The sequence below is a fragment of the Myotis lucifugus genome, unplaced genomic scaffold (assembly GCF_000147115.1).
Source record: "Myotis lucifugus unplaced genomic scaffold, Myoluc2.0 scaffold_437, whole genome shotgun sequence".
Classification (NCBI taxonomy): Eukaryota; Metazoa; Chordata; class Mammalia; order Chiroptera; family Vespertilionidae; genus Myotis; species Myotis lucifugus.
The window spans coordinates 188,841-209,129 of NW_005871485.1; the positions used below are offsets into that span (position 1 = coordinate 188,841).

At 56.4% G+C, this 20,289-nt stretch overlaps 1 protein-coding gene across 3 annotated transcripts in view; it reads right to left on the minus strand.

The window, feature by feature from the left end:
* Nucleotides 1-3,814: 3,814 nt before the first annotated feature.
* GDPD5 (glycerophosphodiester phosphodiesterase domain containing 5) overlaps nucleotides 3,815-20,289 on the minus strand; it is a 42,052-nt gene continuing 25,577 nt past the window's right edge. For 2 of the 3 annotated variants that reach the window (XM_023744224.1, XM_006102879.3), the window contains 11 exons: nucleotides 19,693-19,791; nucleotides 19,322-19,415; nucleotides 18,819-18,964; nucleotides 14,917-14,999; nucleotides 13,282-13,432; nucleotides 12,511-12,729; nucleotides 11,596-11,753; nucleotides 11,132-11,279; nucleotides 9,912-9,994; nucleotides 6,945-7,057; nucleotides 3,815-4,673 (listed from right to left, as the gene is read on the minus strand). In XM_023744224.1, coding sequence (XP_023599992.1) covers nucleotides 4,525-4,673; nucleotides 6,945-7,057; nucleotides 9,912-9,994; nucleotides 11,132-11,279; nucleotides 11,596-11,753; nucleotides 12,511-12,729; nucleotides 13,282-13,432; nucleotides 14,917-14,999; nucleotides 18,819-18,964; nucleotides 19,322-19,415; nucleotides 19,693-19,791 — 1,443 coding nt within the window. In that variant the 3' untranslated portion in view covers nucleotides 3,815-4,524. The remainder of the gene's footprint in view (nucleotides 4,674-6,944; nucleotides 7,058-9,911; nucleotides 9,995-11,131; nucleotides 11,280-11,595; nucleotides 11,754-12,510; nucleotides 12,730-13,281; nucleotides 13,433-14,916; nucleotides 15,000-18,818; nucleotides 18,965-19,321; nucleotides 19,416-19,692; nucleotides 19,792-20,289) is intronic. The other variant, XM_023744225.1, reaches the window with a different exon arrangement.

The following is a 20,289-nucleotide window of genomic DNA, read 5'->3' on the forward strand; positions in this document are numbered from 1 at the left end:
CCATTCTGATCTCTTTTTTGAAAATATATTTTTATTTATTTCAGAGAGGAATGGAGAGGGAGAGATAGAAACACCAATGATGAGACAGAATCATTGATCAACTGCCTCTTGCATGCCCCCTACTGGGGATCGAACCTGCTGCAACCTGGGCATTTGCCCTTGACTGGAATCGAACCTGGGACCCTTCAGTCCACAGGCCGACGCTCTGTCCACTCAGCCAAACCGGCTAGGGCTCCATTCTGATCTTTATTATTTCCTTCCTTCTACTCTGGGCTTTGCTTGTTTCCCCCCCTAATTCCTTTAGGTGTAAGGTTATATTGTGTATTTGAGATTTTTCTTAATTCTGAGGTAGGCCTTTATTGCTACGAACTTCCCTCTTATGACTGTTTTAGCTGTGACCCATAAATTTTGGGTCATTGTATTTTCTTTTAGCTCAAAGTACCTTTTGATTTAACCCTTGATTTCATTGTTAACCCATTCATTGTTTAATATGTTATTTAGCCTCCACATATTTGTGTGTTTTTCAGTTTTCTTCTTGTAATTGATTTTCAGTTTCATACCATTGGGGTCAGAGAAGGTACTTTCTATGATTTTAATCTTAAATTTATTGAGACTTGTTTTGTGGCCTGACATGTGGTCTATCCTGAAAAACGTTTTCACATTTTCTTATGTGCACTTGAAAAAAATGTGTACTCTGCTGCTTCTGGATGAAATGTTAAAAAAAAATACTACGTCCATCTGGCCTAATTGTCATTTAAGGCCATTGTTTCCTTACTGATTTTACTTTCAGTCTGAATGTGTCTTTTGATTTGAAGTGAGTTTCTTGTAAGCAACATATAGATGGGGCATGGTTTTTTAATCGGTTCAGCATCTTATGTCTTTTTATTGGGGCATTTAGTTCATTTACATCTAATGTAGTTGATATGTATGTACTTATTGCCACTTTGTTAATGGTTGTTTTATTTTTTGTTGTTTTTATAGTCCTTTATTCTTTCTTTTTGTTTGATGCCTTCTGTAGTTTGCTGGGGTTTTTTTTCTTTTTATTGTTGTTAGTATTTTGTTTGGATTCCTTATTGTTATTATTTTTTAATATAGGTTTTTGGTTTGTTACTACCATGAGGTTTATGTATATCATTCTATATCAGTGATGGTGAACCTTTTGAGCTCGGCGTGTCAACATTTTGAAAAACCCTAACTTAACTCTGGTGCCGTGTCACATATAGAAATTTTTTGATATTTGCAACCATAGTAAAACAAAGACTTATATTTTTGATATTTATGTTATATATTTAAATGCCATTTAACAAAGAAAAATCAACCAAAAAAATGAGTTCGCGTGTCACCTCTGACACGCATGTCATAGGTTCACCATCACTGTTATATATCAATAGCAACCTATTTTAAGGCATTTAAATTTAAGTATATTTTTAAGGACTACATTTTTTACAATCGCCTCCATGGTTTATGGTGTGGTGTGTGTGTGTGTGTGTGTGTTTAGAAGGAGAGAGAGGGAGAAATAGAAACATCCATGGTGAGAGAATCATTGACTGGCTGCCTCCTGCATGCCCCACACTGGGGATTGAGCCCGCAACCCAGCCATGTGGTGTGACCGGGAATGGAACTGGAACCTCCTGGTTCATAAGTCGACAGGCTGGTAGGAGCCAGGCAAGTGCATGAGATACATGTGGCACTGGCCTACCAGCCCTGAGCAGCTGCAAGTGGGAGGCAAGTGTGTGTCGTAATGTCCTGGGGGTTGTGCTTGCTGCCTTTGTTTGGAACCACAATGGGCTCAGGTGATGTGTTGGGAACGCACTGCAGCAGCCTTGCAGGTAGGCCCGATTACCTGACTAGAGCCCCACCTGTGCTGTGGGGGTCGAGGGGGATGTAGATAGTTTAACTTGGCCCTCTAGCCCCAGATATTCCCGAGGTTCCTGGAGAACTCCTGTGGCTTCCCAGCCTTCTGTTAGGTCTCGTTCTCATATTTAGTTCATTCAGTCCTCAGTTGTTTGGAGTGATTGCTCTCTGTACATGTGTATACTTGGTTGAGTTCAGCGTCTTCCTATGCCACTGCCATCTTGGACCTCTAGATTGAGGCACCTTTATATCTATCCTTGGGAAGGAGGACCCTGGAGGAAGTAGAGGGAAGGCTCAACCTTGAGGAGGTCTCACCCACTGAGGTCCAAGGGAGGAAGGATGGAGTGGATCTACAGGGGGTGGCAGGGAAGGCCTCTTCGAAGGGCAGGTAGTCAGGTTGTCTTCTGCAGACAAGGGAGGACATCAGGAAGTTGGGGTTCTCAGTAACTCCTTAGGTCAAGGCATAGGAAGCAAGGCATAGGAGGCAGGGTTGACCACGGGCTGTGGGCGTGGGCTCAACTGAGGGTGGAGGCAGGCCAGCCATCTGCCCAAGTAGAGGCTGGCTTCCGTCCTTCCTCCATTGTTTGGGGTGAGAGGAGGAGGTTGGACTGTCTGCATTGGGAGCGGGGGCGGGGGGTGGGGTATGGTGCAGGGCTCTGGTGAGAGTGGGACTCTGGCTCTTCCACCGAGAACTCCTAGCCTGCTCTACCCCCTCCTGGGAACTCCGGGATGTCTCAAGTTGCCCAAGTCTGGCCAGGAGCCTGGGACATCCTGGCCAGGGGCACTGCCTGGACAGGGAGGAGCAGGCATGAAAGGTCAAGGCCACTTTCCTGTTGGGCCTGCCAGAGGCTGGAGAGCAGGCTATTGGGCATTTTGGGTATTACAGTGAACCCCACTCCTGACCCAGCTGTTCCAGGTTTCACTCGTCCTCCCTTGTGCCCACGGAGGGGCAGGAGCTGACCTCTGCTCCAGGAAGGGAAGCACTTGGCAGATGCTCAGTGGAGGAAAGAAGGGGTGAGCCCTTCACAGGTCCTGAGAGGCTGTCTTAGAAGTTAATGTGGGGGGCCCAGCCTGGGTTCCAACGTTTGGGAGGGGTTTCTCTTCCTTTCCTCCAGGAAGGTGGCAGAATTACTCCGACCCCAAGAATTCTACCCAGGAGACCCCTGTTTGGAGAAGAGACACATCCCTTGGTTCCAGAAAGCACCATGTTTATTTAATGCAGGCTGGTGCTAGAGTTCAGCTTCTCCCCTTTCCCCTTAGGACACACCCAAGATCACACAAACTCTTAGGACAAAGATGGGAGTTACAGACCTGCCTCGAGGCCACTGCTGACTCCTTCACGGAGGGCAGAGGTCCAAGGACTGAATGACAGAAAGGGACATCTGTGGACTAAACTGGGCTTTCAACCCAGGCACCCCAATGTGCCAGGAATGGGGTGGGCTGGCTTTGGTCAGGTCCAAATCCTTGAGACTTCCAAGCCACCTTCTGCCATGGTGGAGAGGCATCTGCTGGCTGAAGGTCTGTCCCTCCACAGGTCAGGGAGCTCAGAACACCTCCATGGGGCTGTGAGGGGACCTCCTAGGCCCTTTGCCCACCCTGACATCAGACCCAGGAGCCCTCCCCATCTTCCGTGCTGTTCCTGGTTACAGATGGCATGGGTGGGATTCTCGTGCCACTTGTTCTGTGTGGCCTTGGACGGTCACTTTCTCTCTCCAAGATCGGCCCCAGGCCCTGGGCTGTTAAGGAACCTGCCAGCCTGCCCCTCTCCCGCTGGTTTCTGAGAATGGCTCCTCCTCATGTCATGGGGCCAAGACGGAATCCCAAACTCGGCGAGCTCGGTCCCCATCCTTCCATGGCAGCTTTAACCACTTGGCCAAGCCCCTCCGGCTCCTTCCTCTATAGGCCTCCTTGGCCACACGCCCGCCCCCTGGCCACTTGGCCACACGCCCGCCCCCTGACCACGCCCTGTGCTCACTGTGCCAGCCTCGCTCTCCTGAGCCTGCAGGTCACTCTGCCTTGGAGGCTGTTGGACACTTGGGCAGGGACCAAGCAGCCCTGAGCCTGCTCTTCTGGCCACTTCCAGCTGCTCCTAAGGACGTGGCTTGGGCCCCCTCCTGGGGCAGGGCCGGTGGCGGTGGGGCTGGTCGGAGGAGAATCCCCACGACTGCAGGCTTTCCTCCTGAGGCGAGCCTCCTTGTGCTGTGAGACTGAGGTGAAGAGCAGAGCTGCTGGGGGCAGAGGCCCGGCCCCAGGTCCTTGAGCAGGAGAAACAGAGAAGTCGGCTGCTTCACAGCCCAGACAGGAGGGTGGTCCCACGTGAGCATCCACATCCTCCGTTGCCACAGGGGATAGGGCACGGCCCAGTGGCCCATCAAAGCGTCCAGGATTCCAGGGAGGGTTTCAGGGGAGGACCAGGCCCCACACTTCCCAGAGGAAGGATCCCCAGGCCTGCAGGGGCATCTGGGAGGCGGGAGTCCTGGCCCAGCTGGGCCTGAGCGGGGAGAGGAGCCCCTGCCCCCTAAGAGAGGTCATGGCGGACAAGGGGCTGGAGCCAACGAGGAGGCCATGGCGCCAGCTCCCAGAGCACTCCCAGGCCAGACAAGCTTCTGCCTGCTCTTCTGGGTTCCCGGGTCTCTCCATTAGGCTCAGCCTGGGAAGACAGGGCTTCAGCTAACGCCCACTCCGGTCTGCGAGGGTCTTGGTATGGCTGCCAGTCCCTCGGGGGTCCACTGGGGTGCTGGCGCTGTTGGCATATGTGTCGTAGCTGTTGTCTGAACATACAGAGAGCTCATCGGAGACCTCCATGCCATCGCTGATCTCTGTGGGGCCAGAGGAGGCAGAACATGAGTGGGGGCAAGAGAGGTCAGTGAGAATGGCGGGAAGATGTGGGAGGGTGGCCTGATGAGACCACTGGGTTCAGGTTGGGTGTTGAGATTGGTCTTCAAGGCCCCCTGGTGTCTCCTCTCCCCCGGAACTCTTCCTTCTACAGAAAACCACCCGCATCCAAACCATCTGCTCGACACCCATGTGTTTACTCTCCCCAGGGCCTTTGCACAAACTGGCCCCTCTCCTGGGAGTGACTGCCCCATCAACACCTTCTTTAAAAATCTGGCTCATTCCTCTCATCTGTGTTACTGCCGCCTCCTGACAGCCTCCCTGACCCCCCTCTTCTGGCAGGGATGGGACCTTCTCATGGCCGCCCCCCCACTCCCTCCCACCCCATCACATCCTGTACTGCCCCTGCCTGTGGCCCCCACCAGCTGGAGCACTGCAAGGATAGGGGTGATGTCTGGGCCTCTGTGTCCCCAGTGCCTGGCACAGAGCTGGACACAGCAGAGGCCCAGGGGAAGGTCTGCTGAGCGGAGCTGAGACCTCCCTGAGGGGACTCAGGGTTCCTTGGTGGAGTTGAGGGTCTCTGGAGACGACCTCTCAGCCTGGAGTGAGGACTGTGGTCGACTCCCCTCAGAGCCTGCCTCAGAGGTGCTCAGTGAATGGTCTTTGGCACAGTAGGAGGGGAGGGGGAAGGGGTCTGGGCGGAACCTGCCAGGCCTCCGGATAGGGGCTGGCCTCCTGCCTTCCATTCATGCTCCTCAGCCCTCTGACTTGAGGCCGGGCACAGTGCAGGGGCCTGGGGATCCCAGGTGCCCTGGACTGGCCCCTTCCTCCAGGAGGGGGCTCTCCAGTGTGGCCAGAGGGCTGTGGGACGCCGGGGGGGGGCACTCCAACCTGTCTCGGTGCTCAGGGAAGGCTCCCAGGAGGGTTTTTTTTGAGCAAAGGTAAGCAAGAATGTGTGCCTCCTAAGCACCTGAAACTGTCTGACATTCATCTGTTCGAGAAATGAATCGTAAAGGAGTGAATAGTGAGATGGTCACATGATCCTTGATCCTTGGAGCCAGCCCCACCAAAACCACAGTCACCCCCACTGGGCTCTCGCTCGTCCATGCGTGTTTACCAAGGACCCTCTGGACCGGCGTGGCCACACCCCTCACACGTATCCTTTGGGGTTACCAGCCCACTTACAGACAAGGAGGCTGATGCTGAGGGAGGTTGGACAGTGTGCTCCAGTCCAACTGCTAGTTGGGGATAGAGCTGGGATTTGACTCCAGATCCACCTGGCTCCCAAGTGCTCTGTAAATCCCTGCCTTTCTCTCTGTTCCCACATTCACATCTCTCTCCTGAATTACCAAGATGCATGCTGGGAGGCCGAGGGGAGAGGGCTGGACCAGACCCTTCCCTCGCAGCCCTGCCGACACCTGGATTGTGGACTCCTAGACTCCAGAATTGTGAGACAATAAATTTCTGTTGTTTGAGCCTCCCGCTTCGTGGTACTTTGTTACAGCTCAACTGCAACAACGGCCAAATACAAACCTTCCCACAACCCTCCTCTGCTTCCAGAATGAGGCCCAAGCTCCTGACCAGGCCACCAGGCACCACCTTGGAGTGAGCCAGCCGCGGCCCCGCCACGCCCGCCGTATGGAACGGTGTTTGGTTGCCAGAGCCCTGAGGCAGGGCTCCCTCACTTCCTCTGAACACACCGCTCCTGCCTGGACTGGCCTTCCTGCCCCTGCTCGCTCCGCCCTCAGTGCAGACCCCTCTCCCAGGCCCCTCCTAGCCACCCTTCTGCTTCAGCTAGGTCACTTCCTTGCAAAGTGGGTTCCAAAACCGCCCCTACCGCCCCAGGGAGCTCTGACCACTCTCTGCTCTGTACCCCACTTGGGCTCAGCGCCCTCATCTGTTAGAGCTCTAGTGGCACCCAGTTTCCCGTGTTCTTGCTTATATAGCTGCCTCCTCCTCCATCAGACTGGGAGTGCCGGCCAGCAACAGCAATATTTGGGGTCCCTGTATGAACCGGGCACAGGGGGATAGGCCTTCAGAGCAGACTCTTCCCCTCCACCCCACTCCTGCACATCACCCTTGCCCACCACCCATGACGCTGACATGGCCGTATGTGGAGGGCGTGTGTGTCTGTATGTGTGTGCCTCTGTACGTGTGTGGGCATCTATATGTCCATGCTGTGTGCCTGTCTGTCTGTGCTGTGTGCATGTGTGGGGTGGAGAACTGGGCCCAGGGCCTGTCTCGGGGCTGCCCACCTGAGAAGATGAGCTTCTCCTTCATGATGCTGACGTCCCGGCTGGTCCGGTGCACGGCCGCATTCAGCATGATCTGCTCGGGGTTGTAGCTCCGGATGCCACCCAGGCGCCACCTGCAGAGACGACCCCGCGGATCAGCCCTCCCCACCCATCCCTGGCGCAGGGTCCTGCCCTCTCCCAGAGCCTCTCTGGATCGGGCCTGAGAGACCAGCAGGACTCCTGTCTGACTATCCAGGTGGGGCCCAGCGAGGGCAGAGCTGGAGCTGGAATCAGTCTCCTGACTCTCAGCCAGACCTCTCCTGCCTTCCTCTTACTCCAGACCCAGCTCAGCTCAGCTCCCCGGGCCCAGGATGTTTTGGGTGGGTTAGTTGGTTGGTTCTGTCTCAGGTGCCTCCAGTTATTCACCTGGTTTCTTTGGACGTGATACATGTGGGGTGGGGGAGGGCTTAGCAGACATGACTCTGATGACCTACTCTTGGGGAGTCCCAGCTGATGTCTCCTACAGCTCCACTGTTATGACTAGGCTGAGGGAAGCCAGAGGGAACCCCCAGGGAGGAAACCAGAGAGGAGGGGAGATGCAGGGGGCTTTGCTCAGAACTGGTCTTCACAGGCTCGTAGCCAAGGACTTAGAGTGACTTGGGTTGGGTCTGTGCTGCTCTCTCTACCAACAGCCCTGCAAGAGGGGGGCATATACTCCCCAATGGGGAGCCCCGGCTGGAGTGCCAGTCCCTCTGATGGTCGCGGCCGGGCTGCACAGGCATGAGGGGCCACGCGCAGCCAGGCACTGCTTTTCCTGTTGTCGTCCTCAACTAGCCCCCAAACCCCTGGCCTCTGACCTTGAGACTTTGCAACCTGGACAGAAGGATTCACTGGGCCCCCACTTCCACTCCCACCAAGAGAAGCGGGGGTCAGCTTGGAAACAACCCAACCCCAGGGCACAGAGCCCTGCTGGGGTGGATGGAGGGAGCCCAGACGCCACAGAAATCAGTTGTTTCCAGATGGGTCAGCACAGCTGAAACGGACAGACAGATGGACAGGCAGATGGGTGGGTGGACAGAGCGGACAGACGAGGGCAAAGCCGGAAGCAGAGGGGAAGGCAGCCTGCGCTCTGGCTGAGCGAGCACCCTTCGTGTCCTCTGTGTCCTGAGGACAGCAAGTGGGTCTTATTTATGCTGTGTCCCTGGCACCAACCTCAATGCCTGCTGTGTGTGTGTGTGTGTGTGTGTGTGTGTGTGTGTGTGTGTGTGTGGCGGGGGCCCTAAGTACTTGGGTGAATGGAAGAACGAGGAAATGATCTTCTGCACCAGGGCGCCCTTCTCCGTCAGGCCTCTCTTGACCCCCAGGAAGAGAGTGACACCACCCTGGCTGTATGTTGCGCAGGGCCAGCCTCCCAGGCACGCCGACCCCACTGCAGGCCCAGCAGCGCCAGCCAGCACCTCTACGTCTGCTGCCGGCGAGGGTGGAGGAAGGCCTGGGTGATGTACCTGGGCTGGCTCAGCCCCCCAGCCAGGGAGCAGTTTCTCCTAGAACAGTGATGGCGAACCTTTTGAGCTCGGCGTGTCAGCATTTTGAAAAACCCTAACTTAACTCTGGTGCCGTGTCACATATAGAAACTTTTTGATATTTGCAACCATAGTAAAACAAAGATTTATATTTTCGATATTTATTTTATATATTTAAATGCCATTTAACGAAGAAAAATCAACCAAAAAAAATGAGTTCGCGTGTCACCTCTGACATGCGTGTCATAGGTTCGCCATCACTGTCCTAGAAGCTGCTCGGTGAAGCCTTCCGACCCAGGAGGACTCAAGGTGCTTGACCAAGGACTTGGGTCTCCGAGACCGAAGTCTCATTGGAAATTAACATTAACCCTGAAGGAGAGCGTCCGGCCAGGGTTTCTGCGGCCATGCACATCTGAGACAGGAAGCGCGCCCACTGTGGGCCTCTCCAGGGGAAAGTGGGAGCGTGTGTATGGAGGAGGGGGGGTCAGACAGAAAGTGAAAGAGAGATGAGAGACACAGAGAAAGGTAAAGAGGGAATGAGTGATGGGAGCGGAAAGGTGACAGCTGGGAAGAGAGAGACAGAACTTGGGGGGGGCGTGCACTGGGCAGCGGGCAGGCCCTGCAGGGACACGGAGGGGGCAGCAGGCAGAGCCCTCTCTGCAGAGGAAGATGCGCTGGTGCTCAGAGGCAGCAGGAGGGAGAGAGCAGAGGGGCACACACGCCGGGTGGGAAGAGCAGGGAGGGTGGCAGGGAGAGGAGGATTCCGGGGAGGGAAGGAGGCTTCGGGGGAGGGAGCCAACCCAGGCACAGGGCTCGGGCAGGTTCCAAAGGAACTGGAGAGAGGGGCGGCGAGGAGGGAGAAAGGGCCAGGAGGAGGAAGACCACACCAGAATTACCTGATCAAGTGATAGCTGTGAGAGGCCAGAGTGCAGCAGAGAGGGGAGGGTGGGGAGAGAGGAGGGACATGCGCCGGGTCAGAGCGGAATGGGACAGAGAGAGAACGTCAGTCAGGAATAAGCCCTTCCCGTTGGTCGTGGCTGGGCTGGGACCCCAGCCGGGCCCTCCACCCTCCCCGGGGCCACCCCCACCTCCCCACTGCACCCACTGCCCAGCTGTTGTCTGAGGGTGGGAGGTTCCAGCATGGCACAGAGGGGTGCTGAGTGCTGGGGGAACCACGGCCGTGTTCAACAGGTGAGGAGACAGGCAGAGAGGAGCGGAAACTCGAGTCCACGCAACAAATCCGGGCAGAGGTTGGCTCTGGGCTCCCAGCTGGGTGCTCATTCCAGAAGCTACCAGCTCTGGCGGAGGGGGTGGGCTGGGGGCCACTGGGAGCCTTCTCCCCGCGTGGGCCATGTGGTCAGGCCTTCTCCGGGCCCAGAGCTCGGGAGGAGGGGCAGCTGGCTGGGTGGGAGCCGGGTCTGTCTTGGGGCAGGGACGGCCGAGGAGGTGGTCAGAGCCTACTCACTTCTGGAGCACGAAGATGCCCACGATGAGGGTGAAGGAGATCAGGTCCGCGGTGACCCACATGAGGCAGTACTCGTCCGGGGGCTGTGGACAGACGGCCCGTGGCCAGCCTCCAGTCACAGCCGGTCCACGTCAGGCTCCAGACGGAGGGTCCACGGGCAGGGAGGACCCGGAGGCCTGAGCTCTGGGCATTGTGGGTCGGGGAGGGGAGGGTGTGTGTGTGTGCACAGGATAAAATGCCCGTGTGGTGTTCGGAATAAAGACGGTCAGTGTTCAGCCTGGAGGGTTTGGGTGCTTAAGGAGGCTCAAAGCCAGAGGCCAATAATGAAAGGCAGATGAGTGTGAGGGTTCAACATGACCTGCAGGTGTGCCATGTGTGGCATCGTGTGGGTGTAAGGGCATGTGTCACTGTAGGGTGTGGACTGCAGGGCTTCCCCCAGGGACAGTGGGGAGGGGCCAGGAGGGCAAACCTCTTGGCCTCAGTGGACTGAGGAGGGGCGTTGGTCAACTCCTGTGACCCCAAAACGCGAGTGTGCTCACCCCCACTGCTGCCAGTGTTACTTCATCTCCTCCGGGCTGAGCCTCGGAGATCTTGAAGGACAGAGGGCAGGTGGATGGACCTAACCATCCGTGACCTAGATCTGATCCCTGACCTTGGCTCGGTCTCAGCCGTGACAAGACCCTCCACCTGCCGTTCACCTCCTCGGAGAGGCAGTGGGAGCACGGGTGTGTGTGTGTGGGGTGGGGGGAGGTCAAGGGCTCCCAACCCCCGTGGCAGAGCTGGGCCTGGAATTCAGGCCTGTCTGCAGGTGCTCGGTCAACCAGCTGAAAACTGGTTTGATCCGCTGTGATCTCTGAGCAGATTTTACTGTTCCCTATTCTTATCCTGTTGCCCTCTTTTCACAATGCCTTCCCTTCCTTTAAAATAAAAGATAACAACACCCCAACCCAAAAAACCCAAGTCGTTGTTCACCAGTTCTCTAGGGCCCGTCAGTGATGCTTCTGCCCGTGGGTCCGGCCCGGTCCCTCCCCTCTCTCAGCACCTTAGTGCCCACGCAGCGGCCGCGAACATCCTCCTCGTGCCTCAAGCCTATACCCCCCCAGGGGCTCCCCCCAACCTGAGCACCAGAGACCCGAGTGGAGTCTGCACCCTCCTGGGTGTCACTGGAAGCTCTCAACTCCCCCCAGGTGCCCTCTGCCCCCAGCAGTCCCCCAACTCACCATGATCCAGAGCGGGAAAGGCACCTGGGACAGAGTGTGGGAGTTGTCGGAGGTGACGGAGGGGACCCCCATGCACCACAGCAGGGAGAAGAGCCACGGCGTGTTGACCGTGTAGAGGTTCACACTCAGGTTCCAGGATGCATAGTCCCTGTGGGGTAAGGACAGACTGGTCCGCCTGTGGGTCTGGGTCTGGGAGTCTGTGAGGCGTGATCCCATCCCCACCTGTCCCGAGAGAGGACTCTTCCTCCCAGAGGGCCCAGCTCAGAGCCAAACCCACGTCTGCCTGATGCTCTTGACGTCTCCTCCTTGAGCCAGAAGTCCCTGTGCTTAACCATCTGCCCAGATGCGTGTGTATGTGTGTGTGTGTGCGTGCATTTGAGAGGGAGAGGAAGAGACAGGCAGACAGTATGGAGGAACTCAGTCTTGCCCTCCTCTGGCTGAGCTGGGGCGGGTGGGGTGGGCACCTGAGCTCCTGGCGGGACACCTGAGTGTAGCGCAGGTTCAGCCACTGGATGTGGCCTCTATGGAGGCTGGTAGCTTCCTCCTTGGAGCCTGACGTCTGCTGGAAGCCAGGAGCCACCTTCCGTACAAAGGGCCTCTGCCTGTTAGGCAGCCACATGACCTGCGGGCAGAGAGGGGGCGGCCTCAGATCTCTCATCTGTAAATGGCTTGAGCCTACCCCTCCGAAAGCACCTAGAAGGGTGAAAAGAGACAGGACAGGCAGGCCTGACACGTGGAAAAGCTTACATGTAATTACTGTAATCAGGGGATGACTTGGTCCCAGCCAAGGCTGGGGATTGCTTTGGCAATAACCCAGGGAGCTTGTCCTCTAGCCCAGTGATGGCGAACCTTTTGAGCTCGGCGTGTCAGCATTTTGAAAAACCCTAACTTAACTCTGGTGCCGTGTCACATATAGGAATTTTTTGATATTTGCAACCATAGTAAAACAAAGACTTATGTTTTTGATATTTATTTTATATATTTAAATGCCATTTAACGAAGAAAAATCAACCAAAAAAAAATGAGTTCGCGTGTCACCTCTGACACGTGTGTCATAGGTTCGCCATCACTGCTCTGGCCCCTGGTCACAATGACTGATAACGAAATGTCAGTTACTCTGCACGCGGCCACCAGCATCTAGTGTGCGTCACACGTTGGTGTGAGATTCCTCAGATCTCCAGATATTACCCCACGAGGATGTGGGCACTGCTTCCTGGCAGTAAAAGGGACTTCCTTGTTACCCTCTGGTCCCCACAATGACCCTGTCAGGGAGGCAAGGGGCATGGTACCCCATCTTACAAATGTGGAAGCTGAGGTCTGCAGAGGGGGCCTGTGAGTTAATGCTGAGTCCCGGAGGCTGGCTGGGCGCCAGGCCTCACCTGGTGCTGGGGGAAGCCGGAGCGCAGCAAGGCCTCCAGGGTGATGTTGAGGAAGCTGGCTCGGTAGGGATGGTCCCGCGGAGGGTCGCGCAGGTTGAGCAGCAGCGTGGCATTGCCCTTGGCCAACGCCAGGAGCTCAGCGAGGCTGCAGATGGACTGGTTCTGGGCCTCCCTGTGGTCGGAGGGGGACAGGGAGCTGGCCGTCCAGAAGGGATCCGTCTGCAGAGACAAGGACACACATGGCTGCCTCACCAGCACCTGAGGGGCCCCCACGTGCCTTCCTGGCTCCTGAGCACCGAGACCCCTGAGCTGCCAGCATGCGTGTCAGGTGGGTTGATGGCTGTAACCCTGGTGGGGCTGGGGGGGTGGGGGGAGCGGGGCTCTAGGAGACCCCACCCTCCCCTCTCCCCCACACCCTGCTCACCAAAAGAATTATTTGCTTGGAACATCTCCCAGACCCCAGCACACTTCTCCTTGAGTAACATTTCAGACCAGAGAAACCACTTTCCTCTCTGGAGTGTTACCGAGTTGGAGTACCATTTTAAACTATTGTCACCATCAGTTTCCTGGTGAGGGGGACAGACCAGCACACGCAGTGACAACCACGGTGTCAGGGCTGCAGAGGCAAGAGCCCAAGGGGGCCGCTAGCAAGCCACTGTGAGGGACGCTGGGGAGTGGGGTCCCCTGAGCTGATGGCCGCCCCGCTCTCACTGCACGGGGTCCCCACCCACGCTTTCCACACTCGGACCGGGGCAGGTGCCACCACCAGACCTTCAGGAACCACTGGCCGGCGTTGAGCCTCTGCAGGACAGTCCAGTTGAGCATGGAGGCGGGCCTGTGGGCCAGCTCCGGGAACGCCTCCTCCACGTTGGTGGTGCGCCGCAGCGTGGTGTCGTGCATGAGGAAGGGCACGCCGTCCAGGCTGCAGGGGGGCGGGCCACGGAGTCACTGCCCACCCGGCCCCTCACCTGCCCCCAGTCATCACCCCTGCCCCCCACCCACGTACACCAACCCGCCAGGGGACCCTGCAGGCTCTGCCCCTCTCTGGGCCTCAGGTTCCCCGTCTGCACAGGGAAGGCAGTGGGCTGGTGGGCGACGCCTTCAAGTTCTCTAGGAGGGTCAGAGGAGGCTGGGCCTATTCTCTTGGCAACTTTGGCAGGTAGGGGCTACCTCATTTGATAAAGGAAGAACTGAGGCTGGGAGAGGGAAGTACCTAGCTCAGTGATGGCGAACCTATGACACGCGTGTCAGAGGTCACACGCGAACTCATTTTTTGGGTTGATTTTTCTTTGTTAAATGGCATTTAAATATATAAAATAAATATCAAAAATATAAATCTTTGTTTTACTATGGTTGCAAATATCAGAAATATTCTATATGTGACACGGCACCAGAGTTAAGTTAGGGTTTTTCAAAATGCTGACACGCCGAGCTCAAAAGGTTCGCCATCACTGACCTAGCTCAAGACCCACAGCCAGTAAGTGGTGGAATCTGGCTCAGAACCCAGTCCGTGCGATGCCATAATGAGAACAGTGCAAACGCAGACCCTTTCGGCAAGCTTTACCCACCACCATCTGAGCCTACCCCAAGTTTGGATCAATATATAATGCTAGGATGTCTACACTGGGAAGGTAAGTCGTGCCCTCAGTACACACCCTGTGCAGCCATACGTGGCAGCCCTGCCCCTCCCCCTTCTCAGAGGTCTGTCATGAGACGGGTGTGGGTTGTTCCTGTCCTTTATACTAATACCCACATATATCTACATGTAGAAAATGTGTAAGTCATTTTAGGGTTTTTTGTTTTTTGTTGCTATTAATGCTTACCCAAGGATATTTTTTCCCATTACTTTTTAGAGATAGTGGAAGGGAGGGAGAGAGAAACATTGATGTGAGAGAGACACATCAATTGGTTGCTTCCCACACACTCCCCCACCAGGGTCTGGGATCGAACCTGCAACCCAGGTCCGTGTCCTTGACTGGGAATCGAACCTGAGACCCTTCAGTGCGCAGGCCACTGCTCTAACCAACGAGCAATACTGGCCAGGGCTGTGTAAGTCATTCTAATGTGGTCTTTTAAAATATAATTGACACCACAGTGAGTGTATAGTCTGCAATGTGCGCATTTCCCTTATCAGAGTGTTTGGCTCCATCTGTCTGAGCCCTAGTCCTTAGTCTGTCCTTCAAGCGGCTCTGTGGCAGGACTCCAGCTCCCACCCCCAGCCCTGCTTCAACCAAGAGCCTCTGTTCTGGAATTTGGCACAAGATTTAATGTCACGAACACGGTGCCTGCCCTGCAGTGGATAATCCGAGCCCCTGCCCTCCCATCGCCGAGGCTCTGGGACCCGCGGTTTCCCCAGTGGAGACCCCATTGTGGGGGGTGGTACCATCCTCACAACCCAGCGCCTACCTGATGGTGACATCGGCTTGCAATCCGTACAGCTTATGCTCCAGGGCCTTCCGGAAGGACATCAGCGTGTGCTCTGGGGCCAGCTGCCGGGAAAGGGGGTAGTGAGGGGAGAGCTGAGATTCAGCTCACGTGCACCTCCCAGCCAAGGGCAGATCTTCCATGCTGGGCCTGGTTCTCGCTCCAACTCCTCCAGGCAATACTGTGTGACAGGCTCAGCCGCCGCTTCTATGAAATCGCGCCTGCCCCGCAGGCTTTCTGGGTGGGAGTGGGAAGCAGGGGTGGTTAGGGTTGGTGTATATAAATGTGGGGGTCCAGTCCTCTGCCTATGGCAGTCTTGGGCCGGGGTGGGGTGAATGCCAAGTTGCCCCTGTTATCCCCCGAGTCCCAGGTAGAGGTCCCAGAGCGAGAGGAGAGGGTCGATCGGCAGCAGTTTCAGGGGGCGGCTGGTCTTCTCCTCTGTGCAGAAGGTGACAAGACCATCTCCTGACTGTTACCTGGGTTGAAAGTCCCAGCATGTTGGCTGATACACAATAACGAGTGACAACTGCTAACCTTACAGCATTCACATCGGAAGAGCCTGGTTCTAGCTCTGACTCTACCGTCAACCAGTGTGTGGCCTTGGGTGGTGCATCCATTTCTCTCATAGACCCCACGTTCCCCTTGAGAGAGCATATTCACTCTTCGTTAAGGCTTTTTCTATTTGGGAGAGTGGAGGTTTTAAGTTTCCCTAGTTCTAGCTGGTTTGAGGACTCTGTCATACCCTTTGCTGCCACTAGGGGTCAGCACCACACCAAGGGTTGGGCTAGGTCGGAGCAAGAGCAGCACAAGGAAGACCAGGGAGGACTCCTGGCTACGAAGGGATGAGGTGGAAAGGGTCCCCATGGCTGATCTCATTCCCCCCAAGACAAGGTCATTCCCATTCTCTCTCCCCCTGGCCGTGCGGTTCCCCAGCATGGAGCACACCGCCCTCGTCTGGGAGGTAGCCTGGGGCGGAAAGGGCTGGGGAGCTGAGAAGGCGCAATACCATTTCCCAGTCCTGGGCCATCACTTCCCCTTTTGGAACCTCAGTTTCTTTAGCTGTAAAATGGGCTAATATTATCAAGCTCATGGGTGGTATAACAGACATCAGTGGGCTCTATCATTTGAGTTTCTTTCTCCCCCTTTCCCTGGTGAGGGGCAGCCCTGTCTCCCAGGGAAATGGGCTGTGTGAGGCCTCGCCCAGAGGTGGGGCAGGGCCACAGAGGCGTCTGGAGAGAGCACGAGGGTCCTGTGGCCAGGTCTCCATGAGTGACCACCCAGGATGGGCCACTGCTCTCTCCTGCTCGGGCTGGGGCGGCAGAGGGAGGCTGTGGGTGGCCCGAGGAAGTGTTTGGAAGGGCCAAAGTCTCTTTCTCGAGGCTTTTTTCAACTCTGCTCTCCCTGTGTTAAGTGCTGGCCTCCTAGAGAAAAGGCATGGAAAGCTGGCCCTCCCTGGCCAGTCCTGGGACTCCAGGAGGACCCCCAGAAGTTTGTGGGCACTCAGGTGACTTGTTCATCCCCATCTTGGGGCTCTCAATGCCTCTGGCCTAAGCCCACGTGTGGTTCTGCTGTCAGGAGTGTGTGTGGGGGGGAGGGGGAGGTTGCAGGGGGAGGCGTGTCACAAACTCAAGTGGGCAGGCCACTGTGGCTAAAAGTCCAAGCTTTGGAGTTAGTCCAACCAAATATTAAAGTGTGCATGTGTGCACACACACTCGGGCACTCGCATGGGAAGGGCACATGGGCACCGTCCCCAAGACAGGGAGGTGCCCTTGGGCTTACACACCCAGATGTGTGGACCGAGTCAGAGCCTCCCACAGGGGGCTGTGCATGGGTATCGCAGCAACACAGAGTTGTGCCGATGCCTTTGCCAGCCCCTCAGAAAACGCCCCAAGAACAGGCACAATGTGTGAAATTCCACAGGACAAATGACTGTTTCTTCAACAACGAAACAGCAACTAAACAACTAAATGTACTCAGAAGGGAGGTCAGCCAGATGCGCTGGCTGGACCCCAGTGGCTTCTGATTTTTAACAACTGAACCGTAAACAGGTATTTCTGAGATAAAGGAAAAGCGAACATTATTAATTGGTTGGGTGTTACAACAGCATTGTGGTTGTGGTCATGTTAAAAAAAGAAAGAAGTCCTATGTGTTATGGTTAGAGATACACCCTGAAGCATGGCTAAATTATACCACGTCTGAGATCTGGTTTAAAATATTACAGCAGATAGAGTGTGGGATCTCGGAAGGCAGGGGAGAAGGGCTGGGTGGGAGGTAATCAACCAAAGACCTTGTATACATATGTGCATAACCCATGGGCACAGGCAGTAGGGTGGTGAAGGCCTGGGGCTGGGGGCGGGGATGGGAGTGGGCTGGATTGGGTTGATAGGGGAAAAAAGGGATATATGTAATATCTATAATAATAAAAGCATACTATGCTAATTAGACTGGACAGCAGAACAACCTTCTGGATGAAGCCACAGCGGCGGGGGCCAAGGCAGAGGCAGTTAGAGGCGATCAGGCAGGCAGGCGAGGGGTTAGGGGCAATCAGGCAGGTAGGCGAGTGGTTAGGGATGATCAGCCAGGCAGGTGAATAGTTAGGGGCGATCAGGCAGGCAGGATTGCGAGAGGATGCAGGACGGGCTGAGGGACCCCTCTCCCACACATGAATTTCATGCACCGGGCCTCTAGTTTTCAACAATAAAAATTTTAAAAGATTAAAAATAAAATAAAATATTACAGTAGAAAAAAGAAAAGTGGGGAAAGATGAAATAAGAATAACAAAGCACAGATGGATGTTGAAGGTGGTACTGGATTCATTACTCTGTTTATTCTTCATTATATCACTCTTTCCATGTCTGTGATTGTTTGAACATTTTCTACTGAAATAATAATCCAGGCTGGGCCACCTTGCTCCTTCCCTGGCCCCTCCCCTCCCTCAGCACCCGTGGCCTGGGAAGGCTGTGCATCTCTCTCTCACCATAGACAGGGCATGAGGCTCAGAGGGGACAGGTGACCCTGGACACACACAGGAGCACATGGCAAAACCGGACCCCAAACCAGATCCCTCTGACTCCAAAGCCATGGCCTGTCCAGCTGGTTGCCTCCAGGAGGTACCGTGACCAGAGCGGGGTTGGGTGGAAGGGCCCCTGGGCTCCCCTGAAATTCAACACCATGGACCTCCCAGTCACTGTGACAGCCAAGAAAAAGCTCTCTCGAAGTCCCCACTGAGGGGGGGCGCGGTACTCCCTCTGCAGAGAACCCAGGTTCAAGGAGAGGAAACCCTGGCCCAGAGAAGGGGGAGGGCTGCCCGAGGTAACAGGGGCGTCTCCCAGGCTCACAGCTGGGCACCTCCCACGTGCTGTGTGTGTCCTGCCTCGCAGGCCCTCGGCCTAGGCTCTCGGTATCTCAGGGCACAAGATGAGGAAACTGGCCCAGAGAAGATGGAGTCAGCCGGGCTCCCAGAGCCACCAGGGGGCGGAGGAAGCTGGCTCTGGAGGACGCCCACTCAAGGGGAGACCCCTGCGGGGTCGCAGGGCGTCAGCAGAGGGGCTGCCGCTGACTTGGGCTCCTTCCTCTCTCCATTTCTGCCCAGTTCAGCTGGGGCAGTCTTCCCTTTGGCAGTGGGCTCTGGGCTGCGCCTGCCTCTCCTGCCCCACAGCCCGGGCACAGCCTGCAGGCAGCCCTCTTCCCTACCCACCAGCTCTCAGCCTCTCATCAGCCCTTCCCACATTCCCCCCAAAGGCTGAAGATTGTAGTATTTCATTCCATGCACCCTCATTTCCCTGCAAGTCCCTCCCTACAAGGACAGAGGTCTTTGCTCATCTCCCCTAGAACGGCAGCTCTGCTCCCGCCCCTCCCCTGTCAGGGCCTTCAGGGGCACTCACCATGGGGACCCCGCGGTGGCCAATGAGGGCGGGCTTGGGGCCCAGGTCCTTCTTCTCCATGATGCAGGGAGAGGAGATGGTGAGAGGGGCCAGGTAGAGGGCAAACACCACGGCGGAGAAGATGCAGAGGATGGCCATCTGGGAGGCTGTGGGCACAGCGAGAGCACCGCCCGTGAGCGCTCAGCTCCCATCAGGCCCGACCATGAGCCCTGGGCAGGTTGTGGGAGACCCCCATCCCCTCCAGTGTCAGGACACACATGCTCTGAAGAGACCCTGCACTAAGGGCAGCCCCCATCGTGACCAGAGAGAGGGGACCCTGGCCTCTGACTCACACAGACACAGACGCAGATGCAGACGAGGAAGTGGGCACCGCTGACTGGAGCTGCTGCCCTCCATGGACCCCACAGCTACGCCGAGAGCAAGGCCCCCCCTCCTCACAGGGCACCCAGGGAACATCTAGGGGAGGGCGGGGTTGGGGGCAGGTCCTGCCCAGTCGTACTTACAGGACCGCTCTGCCCGGGCGAACTGTCCTGCCACGATCCAGGAGAGCGCGGTGACGGCGGCCAGGGCCCCCATGTGCAGGAACGGAGCTGTGCCCTTGTGTGCGAGGGGCAAAGGCACCGCTGACTCCCAGCCATGCCAGACCCTCTGCCCACCAACACCCTGATGGCCCGTCTCTGTCCACGGGGCAGGGCACCCCCGGAGACGCTGGGCGTCAGGGACCCTGGGCTGTCACCCTCCCTCCCCTGACCTGCTGAGACCTGGACCCCTCCTGCCCCCTCGGGGTCTTGGTCTGAGGAAATCATGTGATAAAGAGACAGACGCTGCCTTCTTTTGAGTGTTTGAGGGGAGCCCCACCCCCAGCCTCACTCACCTGCAGGGAGATGAGCAGCACCTCCCACTCGTCCTCCCACAACTGGGCCATGGCCGACATGGCCACCACCGTGGACACCAGGATGACCACCAGCCCCATCTGGAAGGGGAAGAGCAGGTGTGGCTGGACAGGCCAAGGGCCCCAGTGTGTCTGAGAGGGAGAGCGGGGGGAGAGGCCAGGACCATGGGAAGAGATGAGAGCACAGGAGAGGCAGACAGAGCAGGGAAGGGGAGCAGGAGAGAGACAGCACAGATTGGAAGAAGCTGAGACAGCGAGTGACAGAGATGACAGCGAGAGACAGAGATGACAGCGAGAGACAGGGAGGACAGCGAGAGACAGGGAGGACAGCGAGAGACAGAGATGACAGCAAGAGTCAGGGATGACAACGAGAGAGAGGGATGACAGCGAGAGACAGAGAGGACAGCGAGAGACAGAGATGACAGCGAGAGACAGAGAGGACAGTGAGAGACAGAGATGACAGCGAGAGACAGAGAGGACAGCGAGAGACAGGGAGGACAGCGAGAGACAGAGAGGACAGCGAGAGACAGAGATGACAGCGAGAGACAGGGATGACAGCGAGAGACAGAGAGGACAGCG